This window comes from Python bivittatus, unplaced genomic scaffold, assembly GCF_059951505.1.
Source record: "Python bivittatus isolate LINGU-HERP-01145 unplaced genomic scaffold, Pbiv_v1 ctg000980_np1212, whole genome shotgun sequence".
In the NCBI taxonomy this organism is placed as follows: domain Eukaryota; kingdom Metazoa; phylum Chordata; class Lepidosauria; order Squamata; family Pythonidae; genus Python; species Python bivittatus.
Window position 1 is genome coordinate 23756247 of NW_028277125.1, and position 11988 is coordinate 23768234.

General features: G+C 37.9%; 1 protein-coding gene across 1 annotated transcript; it reads right to left on the reverse strand.

Moving 5' to 3' along the window:
- Positions 1-410: 410 nt before the first annotated feature.
- Positions 411-11026, reverse strand: AADAC (arylacetamide deacetylase). Its single transcript, XM_007439658.4, has 5 exons — positions 10537-11026; positions 5438-5660; positions 4199-4268; positions 2875-3046; positions 411-1281 (listed from the first exon to the last, which is right to left on the reverse strand). Exons 1-5 carry the CDS (start codon positions 10672-10674, stop codon positions 673-675), a joined length of 1212 nt encoding a protein of 403 aa, XP_007439720.1. The 5' UTR covers positions 10675-11026; the 3' UTR covers positions 411-672.
- Positions 11027-11988: the final 962 nt, after the last annotated feature.

Genomic DNA, 11988 nt, shown 5'->3' on the forward strand with positions numbered 1-11988 from the left:
ACCAGTAAACAGAGAAGTCCAGCAGCAAAAAGATAGAAGGGTTTTTTTTCCTTCAGAGGAAGCGGACAGTGCAAAGAAAACAAAAATATAGAGGCCCAGCAAGGAAAAGTACAACTTGGAAAGGTGCAAGAGCTCTACATGTTAGCCATTAACAAGGAACAACAGAGAAGAAAAAAATCCCAGACAGAGGAATTAAGAACAGGCTCTGTAAGAGGAAAACATTGCCACATAACAGTAATAGCATAGAGTATAGTATAGAAGTAATAGTACACAAGTAATAGTAACAAAGTGTAGAGACAATAGTAATAGTAAAAGGCCCATGGGGACACATTTGCTGATGCAAAAAGGGTATAGAAATAAATAATCAGTTTCAAAGCAATCCAGAGTAACATCAAGTCCTAAGGCTGTAATTTCACACATGAAATAGTCAAAAGTTTTATTTTTCATTTTAAATTATTAATAATTTGATGGTGATACAAGCCTCCCACATACTCTACCAAGCTTCTCATACTTATTCAGACAGAAGGAAACAAGAGATTCTGTGTCAAGTATGGTAACTGCAGAATTACAGTGTCAAAAGTATTGATCAAAAAGATAATGTCCCTGAAATGTAATATAAATTGAACAAAACCAAATGAATCCAAGACAACTGTCTTCAGATGATCTGTGTTTTCATAGATTCTTATTTAGCCACTCAATGTAGTTATTAGCCATTCTATGTCCTACATTTAGGATGACAGGACCTGCAATAAACGTTAGAACACCATGAACAGCATTCTCAACATGTTCATGTATTACTGGAACTCCTGCTTCCCTAAGTCGTGAGACATAAATGATTCCATCATCTCTCAAGACATCATGTTGACAAGTAATGACATATGTGAGTGGTAAGCCCTGAAGCTTGATGTCATCGACTAAAAGTGGTGCTGTTCTTGGATCCAGGATTCCAGGGTATTTTTGTCCAATTTTGGAATTTCCATGTGATGGGGCAGTATAAATGTGTCCTTTTTTAAATCTTTCAGGTAGCCAGTGACTCCAGTTTACAAATTTAAAAAGATGGTTGAACTCTGCAGGAACATGTTGGTTGGTTTCCAGAACTTTGAAAAGAGAGTCATCTGATGAAATATATTCACTCAAGAATCTGATCACTAATGATTTAGTCAGAACTGGCATGTTTTTATTATCCTGATAGGAAGGCAATTCCAGATCAACAGTCTGAAGAAAAGGGTAAAATAAAGCTTGAATCTTGAATTTAACTTTGACATCAGGGTCATCTAGAAGCTAGAAAACAAAAATATTTATTGGAAATATTTTCCCATGAAAGATGGATTATTTAATATGTTTAGTATTTCACAATGTAAGCAAAAATAAACATTAAAAATTCAAAGCTTATACCTTCTCTACCTCTTTTACTCCTTCAACAGCTCAATTAAAAACATCTTTTCAGATCTATTAGGATTCCCAAGGTTGAATGGTTACTTCCCAATGGCTGGCCACGATGCTCCCTAATCTCCTCCCTATAATAAGTCTTACACCAAGTTCTGAACATCAGAAGTTTTCAGAGTCAATGGATATAATTCAGGATCAGTAAGCATGCTAAGGTTTTCAGTCTAAGACTGAATAAGTTTAGATTTGCTGTACTGCTGGAAATCAGTGGGGACTCCTTTTTTCCCAATGCCTTAACATAATGTTAGAGTCATCTTCTTGAGCTCCCAACTTCTCCTTTATTTTCCCTGTTTTGATCTATTGTCTTTAAACACTGAGCAGGAGTGAATAGTGATCTAAGCTGATGGAGCTGTCAATGGGAAGTAGGATGTTTCAGATCTAAGCTACCTGCCATACAGCTACATAGAAGATTCACTCAATAGAACTAGCAAAAGCACTGGATATTAAAGTGACATTTAAATGATTAGTATCAAAATTATTTATTGTTTCTTTGAAACAGTAGTTTGAAACAAATTTCAGAATTTGGCATTGCAAAACATTATGCATTGGCTGCAAACATTCTTCCTGGGGATAAGGCCATGGTTTACCAACTTCCTTTTGCAAGAAATCATTTCTACATTGTTTATCAACTCTTTCACCCCAAGAATTAGACAAGAGAGTTTTTCATACTGTAGAGTAGTGTTTCTCAACCTGTGTTTCTCAAACTTCACATGAAAATACTAAATTTATTTTGATGGTGTTTTTGAGTTTGCTTTATTCTTGGAAATATGGGGCTAAAGTTACAACTTTCAGTCATACTAAAGCCTCCCTACCTTCCTAATCTGAAAATGCACCATGGGAGAATGAACTTCTCTTGGGATTTAAGACTGGTGGGAAACCCAGGCTGCAGTCCTCTGGAGACAACCTCCCTCAGTCACCTCATAACTAAGGTATGCACAAGAACAACACAATACAACATAACATATTTCTCCTTTTTTCCCTCTGATAAATCTCATAAATATGCAGATGAAATTTCAGCTCAGCATTACTTTATGAACCATATGTCAGACCCTACTTTTTTATAATTACTAAGTCAATCTGAGGTTCTTATTTCAATTTCATCCTTTTAACTGTAATAAATTACATCCTTTAAATGTAATAAATCAAACAAATGTAATAAGCAAATATAACTGTGGAGTCCTTGGGGTTCTCTGGTAAATATAAATTATATAAACAGAGAGCAAACCCCACCCTCTTCCAGCAGTGAAGATGTTACATAGTTGGGTAATGAAACATTTGCAAGAAAACAGCCAAGCTCAGAGAATCCCAAGAACTCCACAGTTCAACCCTGAGCTACACATATTCTTTTCTATTTTCAGACAACAGAGGTTCAATTAACATGTATAATTCCATTCTGGATTTATTTACTTTCAAATGGATACTACTCACCTTCTGGGTTACAGCTGCAGCTAAATTACCTCCTGCACTGTCTCCTGCAATGCAGATTCGGCTTGGCTCTACGTTATATTTCTCAAGAATGCTGCTTTGTAGAAAATACTTTGCTACTGAGTACACATCTTCAAATGGAACCGGGAAACGATATTTGGGGGCCAGTCTATAACTTTTTGGAATTAATTAAAAAAAGAAGATGACAGAAACATATAAAGTCGCTGTTTTTGTAAAACAAAATTAATTTATCATTTGATTTATACCACTGATACTAGATTAATTAAGGCAATTTACTTCCATATACAAAGCTCTATGAATTGGCCTTAACTTTTTGCATTCCAGACTTATTTGTGTGCTAAATGATCCATAGAATTTTATTCTCTTTTATTGACTAACTCTAATCTGGTCTGGGTTTTTTTCCCATAGAACAATTAAGTAATAATTAACTTAAGATTCAGCTAAAGCCTAGATCATAAAGTAATGGGGAATAATTTGAGACAGATTATCCTTAGCTTTCAAAAATACGATTAGCTTTTTAAAAAGCTGCTGTTAAGCAAGACTGACATAATGGTCTGTGGGAATACCCTTGAGAGAGAGGAGGAGCAAGCGCCACAGCCAGGGCAACAGTCGGATAAGAGACATCTCAGCCCAGAGAAGGAATGGGAGTGTGGAAAGGCACCCTCCCCAGTTCCCTGGAAAGTAAAGGCAAGGGAGGAGAGATGAGCTTTTAGACTTGCAAGATTCTGATAGTGTAACCTTACAATAGGTTAGTACTGTAGAGTAGTGTTAGTACTCGTGGTTTTGGTTTCCTGTCTGAATTACCTCAAAGGGCTGACACTGGGATGATTATAATTTTATACTGTGAAATGAGGTTTGAAATGAGGTTTTTAGTCTGTTGAAATTATGTTCAGTGTGTATTTTCATTTTATGTATTTAAGTATTATTATGCCACCCTCCAATCATATTCTTTTTATTTACTCTTTGCAAATAGAATAAAATGGTTATAATGTAAACATCAAGAAACAAATAACCGAAATCCTCCTCTAAAACCATGAGACAATAAATATATAACTAAAATAATTATCCATTATAAATACAAAATAATACTTATAGTTCAGCACATGTAAGGAAGTACAATTTAGCAACCAATAACATTAAATATATATATTTTGCCTAAAATACCACCAAAACTCCCTGAAGCCATTGGGCTTTAATGTGCCAGTTTGTGCTATTAATTAATTTTTTTTGTTTCTAAAAAAAAATCACATCACACATAACAAAAAAATTAATGAACAAAAATGTCAACTTCAAGCACCATTCTTACTCGACTGACACCACAACAGCATTTAGTCTTTCTGATGTCCATCTTGATAAGAGGTCATAGGATTTCATGGCTGTGAAAAATAAGCAACAAAGCATGTTTTATTACTCTTGCAATACAAATACATAGTAGGGTTATACATGCTTCAAAAATAATATGGAAAAAGTGCTTTGGATGTGCACAAGAGTGAGCCTAGCATGTCCACACAGAAACCTAAAAAAACAGGATGCTTTTATGAATAGCAGAAAGGTGCCTTTCTCATGTTCAGCCTCCACACCCCTAATTAACTGTTCTCTGTTTGTCCTGGGAGTAACTTTCTGGAAACTTTCCATCTCTTATCTCTAATCTTTCCATGAAACTCTTTCCAGTGTTTCCTAATTTTTGCAGCTTCAAGACCTGTGGCTGCCATTTCCCAGAATTCTGCTGCCTGAGGAATTCTGAGAATTGAAGTTCACACATCTTAAAATTCCCGAGGTTGGGAAAACTGCTCTAATCTCTACAATTCAGTCCTTCCTTGGCAATGTCACAGCTCCTGCTGAGGGTGCCAAGAAAGAGTGCCAGGCCAGAAAAGCAAGTAGTCAACAGGATGTGAGGACCTTTTAAGTGGGTTTTGAATGCAGTTTTAGTGTGCCTGGGGATGTCTTCCTTCATGCTTGTGAAACTCCATGCCCTTTCTGATTTTAATTAAGGGGAAGGGGGGGTTATTTTGTTTTTGTTTTTTCTAATGGAAAACTAGCATGCTACCACACAGCCTCAAGCATAATCTTTATTTCTGAGAACGCTTCTTGGTCCTACATCCTAGAACCATCTTTAGAAAATAAAAATAATGGGATGGCAGCAACTCAGTATTTTGTTTCCCCCACTGCCCAGATTACATTGGTAAACTAAAGCTGGTAGATGACTAAACTGGCAAAAGCTAGAGAGGTGGTGAGGAGCAACCTCATCAATCTACCTTTTGACAAATGTGAAAGTTATGCCTTCTGTGAGGTTCATTTTATGGCAATCATCAGGACAGGTTTTAAAAACTAATTTTCTAATATGATCGCTGGCCCAAGAAGGTTGGATACCTCTGTAATACCTCAGTGAAAGCCCTGGGATATCAGAATAAACAGATACATTTTTCATTGGAGACCCACATTAGTGGAATAAAATGCTGCTGCTTTGGAGTCCTTGGGGTTCTCTGACTCCACAGTTCAACCCTGAGCTACAAATATTCGCCTCTATTGGTACACTAGTGCTTACTTGCTGATCCTATACACCATCCACCTCCATGAATGTAAATCACAGCTCTTTTCAAGACATCTGACTGCTCTGTAGGGATGTAAAGACGTACTGGAACATGGTTAAATTTTGCCTCTGTTACAGTAACCTTTTCATCAGATGCAGGTGGTGTATACTGGATATTTGTGATCATCATTAGAACATCCATATAGTGTGCAAGACCCAACTTCTCCACAATCATGCCCTGGGAAACAAAAGGAATGTTAACAGTCTTGTGCTAAGCAAAGGCACCATAGTAATCTAAGCTCCCTTTCTTTCTCCATAAACATTGATCAGCATAGTTCAGGATTTATATTGCCATCGTGATAAGTAATCACTTATAGCAGTATTTCCAATCTTGGGAACTTTAAGATGTGTGGATTTCTGGCTGGGGAATTCTGACAGTTGAAGTCCACACATCTTAAAGTTGCTAAGGTTGAGAAACACTGCTTTATAGCATTAAAGTGCAGAATTTCCCCCTGCCTTTGTACAAGAGAACAGAGGACAATTATACTGTCAGGTGACACATATTTATAAAAACGCATGTTATGTACAGAAAAGTAGCCATTCAGGTAGATGGTGTTAATTTGTAAAACAGAGATGGAATGCTTTTTCTGGGGCTGAGGACTGACCAGGCTAATAGTTAGACTCCAAATAGTGGATGAGTCAGGAGAAAAAATAATTGTAGTGGATTTCCATTTAACTGTTACTAAAATTAAATATAGCTAGGGTAATTACTGTATGCCATGTATGTAATAAATTTCACTTCTATCAACTAGGATTTCCAGTTTGGTAGTAACTTTGGGAAAGCCCTGGGGTCACACCCAAAGCTTTTGAAGGGAAATCACCTTTATAAAGCAGCAATAGATTCACAAAATCAAGTTACAGCAGTGAAGCTGGGAAACGAGGAAGCTGCCTTTGATTAAGTCCAGCCCTTCATTCCTCTAGATCAGTACTGTCCACATTAACTATTAGTAGCTGTCTGGAATTCAAGCAATTAATTCCTACCTGGAAACACTGGGGATTGAATATAGGACCTTTCCCCACAGGATATTATTTTTTCCTAACATAAGGTCTCTTAATTGCCTCTTCTTGTCAAACTTCTGATTTCTCTTCAGAACCTATAAATCTTTTGCCTTTTCTATTTTGCTACATTTTCCCCTTTCCTGCAGTGATGGCTGCTTCCACAAGGCTAAGAACTCTGAACCCAAAATTTGTCAAATTATCCATTGTCGTTTTTATCACAAGTTAGTAGAAAGACGTATCTTAGTAGCAAGTGGCTGTACATATCAAAAAGATTGGGCTTGAGCTTTAACTAAGGCAAAACTACAAAAGATCAGAAAATACTTCCAATAACCTTCCACCACAGAGGACATCTCTATGTGGCTAAAGGTTATTTTCTCATAGACTTTTATGACTGCCGTGAACAGAGATTTCAACTAGCTTTTATAAAGCATGGTAACTAAATGTTGAAGGAAACACCTGTTCCTCCCATAAATCCCAGTGTCTATCTGACAAATATGACATTTTTTTCCCCTTCCTTGTGCAGCTAGGGACAAAGGGAAGAACAAAGCTAAAACTATAGGTCATCAGATGGTTCCTATAAACTGTGATGTCCCTGATCTGATAGAAATTAAAATTTTCCTTTGGCTATTGTTAGAGTTTCTATTTGTTGTTATTTTCATTGCTGTTGTTGTTGAGACTTGCAAGATTAATATCAGCTCTTTGAGGTAGTCCAGACAAGAAGCACCAACTATGAGTACTAATGCTACCTTTATTGTAGGGTTATAGCAACAGAATCTTGCAAATCTGAAAGTATATCTCTCCCACTTCACCTTCACAGTCTAACTAGAGGGGGTCCCTTCTGAGATGTTTGCCATGCCCCATTCCTTCTGCAACCCAAGCTGTTTCATATCCAACCATTGCCTAGTCTGCAGCTCCTCCTTCTCCTCTTCTCTCTCAAGGACATTCTCACAGACCATTACAGTATGGCTTGGTGGAAGAGCAAAAGAAAATAGAGGAGAAAGGATGGGAGAAGAATAAGAAGGCAAAAAAACAGAAAGCCTTAAGAAGTTAACTTAATTAAGTTAAGGACTTCAGGGTCAGGATATGTCCAGAAGAAAAATCAGACAAAGCAATGACCCAAGGCAGGAAGAATGCTGATGAAGGCATGCTCTATGAGGTAATACCAAAGAAGAGAAGCTGTAATAAGTTATCTGGCAGTCCACAAGTATAAAAACTCCTAAGTAAACTAACCTGGGAAGGAGAAGAAAGTCGAAGGGAGAAAGAGAACAGTCTTCTCACTTCCACCACCCTTTGTATGCCGAGTCAAAGATGGCAATAATTGCTAGGGGCCGGAGAAGAGAGCCATCTAGAGGGGCTCAGGAAAGAACCAAAAAGCACCTGACAGGAATCCACAAGCACCAGGACAAGAAGAGAATGAGAGAATTTAGCACTCACCCAGTGAATACACTGAAAAAGGTTGACATGTACCAGACACCAGATGCAGATGAGAAAATCCTCAGAAAGGCTTTGGGGAGATGTGTCATGGGAAGAAAAAGACACATTATTGCTTCAAAGAAAGGCCAGCACCAGCTGCCCTGGAGAGAACCCCATGAGAAACTCCAAGGAGAGGCTGAAACGACCCCAGCATTTCAGGTACCCAGAAATCTGAAATAGACACTAGAAGTAGCAAGCAAGTGACTCTGGGAAGGGAGAGAAAACAGGGGAAATAATAAAGTAATAAATCCATAAAAGAGGAAAGAAAGTGTTAACAAGAGCTAAATTTTAATGGAGGAGTAAGAACATGAGATGTGAAGTGAAGAACTCAGTATTCAGGCAGAGAAAGATTCAAGGTTAAAAGTTGAAAGCTAACTATAGAAATTATAATTATATATAAATATAATAGGATAGAGAAGAGATAGGTTTAAAAGTATAACTCTTCAATACCTCATGACCTATTGACCACAAGGGGCCAGTAGGTTGTAGATAGAAAATTAATAATTTACACTAGTATCCTCTTTTTTCATCACTTTGCCTACTCTTTGTCTACGAGATTCTAATGCTCTTGACTTTTTCCGTAATAGGATATAGTTAACTGGGTGCTAAGATCTGTCCTTTCTGTTATAGTAATAAAACCTGCTTCACTAATCCTGGCTTAGGTCAAATTCCAACTCTCAGGAATGCTTGCATGCACACATAGAACATTTTGACCTCCAAGAATTATTACATTTATATTTCAACTTTTCTCTGAAAGCTCAAGGTGGTTTACATGGGTATCACTCCTTGTGTTATCCTCACAACAACTCTCTGAATTGGATTAAGACTGAGTGATTGGCCTAAAGTTATGAAGTGACCTCCATGGACACGTGGGGTCTTGAATATTGTCCAAGTCCATCACCTTAACTTTATACTGACTTTCGTATCTCAGAAGGCAGGTATAGTGCTTTTCCTGTTAGAGTACTAAGCAGTGGGAGAGACAACATTAACAGAGCTATTTCAAATAGACAATGTCTGGTTGTTCAACTTATCCACAAAATAACTTTCTCCTGATTTTAATAATACTGTTTCCCCTTTGTGTATGTTTCTCTATGCATACCACTCTGCTAAACTCCATTTTCTCCTAGCCTCACTTTGAATTGCATATTTCTTCTTTGCTCTGCCTAGCAGCTCTGTTCTAGTTTTTGTCCTGGCTTCCTCTTACAGCCTATTTTCATGATCTGCAACATGCCAGGTATTCTAGGTGAAGGAGAAAACCTGACGTGAGAGGTCGCTTGGCCTAGTAAAATGGCTACGGCTTGCTAAAAAGCACTGACCTGGTGCAAAAAACCACAAATATAGGAACAGCTTTTGCAGCTCGATAAAGCAGAAGTGGAACCTCAAGGAACAGTAGCGAAAACAGGGAAGAACCCCTAAAGTGAAAATACTTACGGACACTACATCCACTACTATCAGATAAGGCGAAGAGGACCTGGGTTGCCAAAGGAAGGGTGCTGTTGCTATGGGACATCATTATTTGACCAAGCTTGTGGCATTACTCTATACATTGCCCTTGCCAAATGGGCACAACCTTGTATTCTATCCCAGGCAGTTAATAAAGTTGGCTCAAACCAGAGAGTGTGGTCTCCACTCACTCAAAAGTATAAGGCACTTGTTTTTTTCCCCTTCTCAGGCCCCCCCATGCAGATGAAAACCGAGATCATGCTGCTCGTGCAATCCCAGAGATCATTTTTGCACACCTCAACAGAAACTCAGAAGGCTGCGCATGTAGCAGCATGTAAAAAGGCTAATCGGTTTCAGTGCACTGGTTGGAAATAAACAGCTAAAATGCAAAAACAAGGTATATTAAGCAAATGGCTGCTTACTTTAACATTTCCCTATATATGTTAACTCGTGGAGGCCAGTAAAATGCAGGTATGGGTTTCCCTTTTTGCATGCAAGCACAAGATAAAGTAAACAGTAATATGTATATATATTTATATATATAAAAAAACTTTTTAAATTGTTTTTATGATTGTTCGCCACCCAGGGTCACTTGGTTGAGGTGGGTGGCTATAGAAATTAAAATCAATCAATCAATCAATCAATCAGACAAAATATATAACGTGTCACCAATTAAGCCTCACAGTCTGGAAATGAGGAATTGGTGAGAGAGAAAAAACATGCATTTATTCAGTTCAGCAAACAGACGCATAATGCATGTCCACCATCAAAAGGCAATCCTGCTCAGCGTCTAAAGTTCAGATAGAAGATGAAATTGCAATGTTTTCTAAAAGGATACATTTCTAAAAGACAGAAAGGAAGTTACTCCCATTTCCATTATATTTGTTTTAATATATGGGATAATTATGTCCAGAAAAGGAGTAGAAAAATATATAACTACCATTTCATATCTCCTCTTCCGCTCCCGATAATTCACTCAGTACCTGCTTTCAGGATCATGAGTCTTAATTTTACATATACTTAGTTTTCGCCATTCTTGGTTGTTGTTTTCTCCTGTGTTACCTTACTTCCCTGAAAGCACAAAGTTCACTTTCAAGCATTCTCACAGAAAAGCCCAGAAAATAAATGCTTCAACTTACCCCATGTTCTACGATTCTAAGGGCAGCATTTAAAAGCATCAGCTTCCAGGGTTCGTCCACATTCTCTGGTAAAGGGCTGTAGATGTAGTAGGCTATCAAAGCCAAAGCCACCACAAGGCAGAAGGATTTGCCTCCCATCTTTTACTCTGTCTATCTTATTCAAGTCTCGCTCCCACTGACTACTCTCAGGAAGATTGCAAGAGTAATGAGTCAGCTCACAACAGCATTCCTCTTGATCTCAGTAGAAAAGCTGGGGTCAGAACAACTGTGTTAAAATGCACTGAATCATCAGTGGGGATTCAGTCTCCTGTTGCTATCTGAAATTTGAACCTAGAGTTTAAGTTTAAAGTTCAAAGTACTTTAAAGTTGCAAGTCACTAGTTCTGCCTGACAATTGAGGCTTGAGAAGAATAACTCAACGGAGCAATTAAAGTGTGAATGCAATGTCACAGATTAAGAGTGAAATGTATGATATCTACTGACATCTACTTAGTGGCAATTCCAGTGTCTAATAAAAAAGAGAATATATGTAGCTCAGGGTTGAACTGGAGTCCTTGGTGCTCTCCGAGCTTGGTTGTTTGCTTGGAGACATTTCATTACCCGATTACATAACATCATAAGTACTGGTGAGCGTGGGGTTTGCTCCTATTTATATACAGTAGCTTCCCCTGCCAGTGTTGGTGGGGGTGTGATTCTCTCCTTGGTAGTTCCTCGTTTAGGGTATTATTTTCTGCTTGATTGTTTATCTGGTGTTTATCCCTGCTTATCTGGGTGTTGGTTTCTGGAGAGGATGAATTCTTTTTGTTTCCTTCTTAGCTTTTTTATTGTCTCTTTTCAATGGTGTGTAAATGTGGTTTATCCCTATGTGTCCATTAATGATCAGGCAATGAAATGTCTGCAAGCAAATGACCAAGCTCAGAGAGCACCAAGGACTCCACAGTGTCTAATAAGCTAAATCTTCAGCTAAGTATGGAGGTGCCTAGCTGATAAGGCACATACTTTTACTTTGGTGATTACAGAGGTGAGACATATCTTGATTATTAAAAACCTCTGATCTCTCAATGAAATGGATTGGTTCTACATTCAAATGTTTAAGATTTGCAACACACCTTCTTCACTTTGCCCTGGGAACTGCCTTTGAGTTGCAGAACTGGAAATATAAGTTGCAATGTATGGAACGCAGCAGAGAGAAAGTAGAATTGCTGGATTTACAAAGAAGAAGTCAATAGAAAAATTGTATGATTCGGGTTAATAAAATAAAAGTGTCTTCACACTGAGCAGTTTTCTTGGCAATGTTACAGGAGTGGTTGACCACTGCTTTCTTCCAGGCTGTTCTTTTGCCTTTAATAAATTGTTTTGGGACATATCTTATGCATTCTGCTAGGCTAAGAGCAACTTTGCTTTGGTTGAATCTTGATGAACGTTATTATTATGGTTGGTCACACAGTCAGCC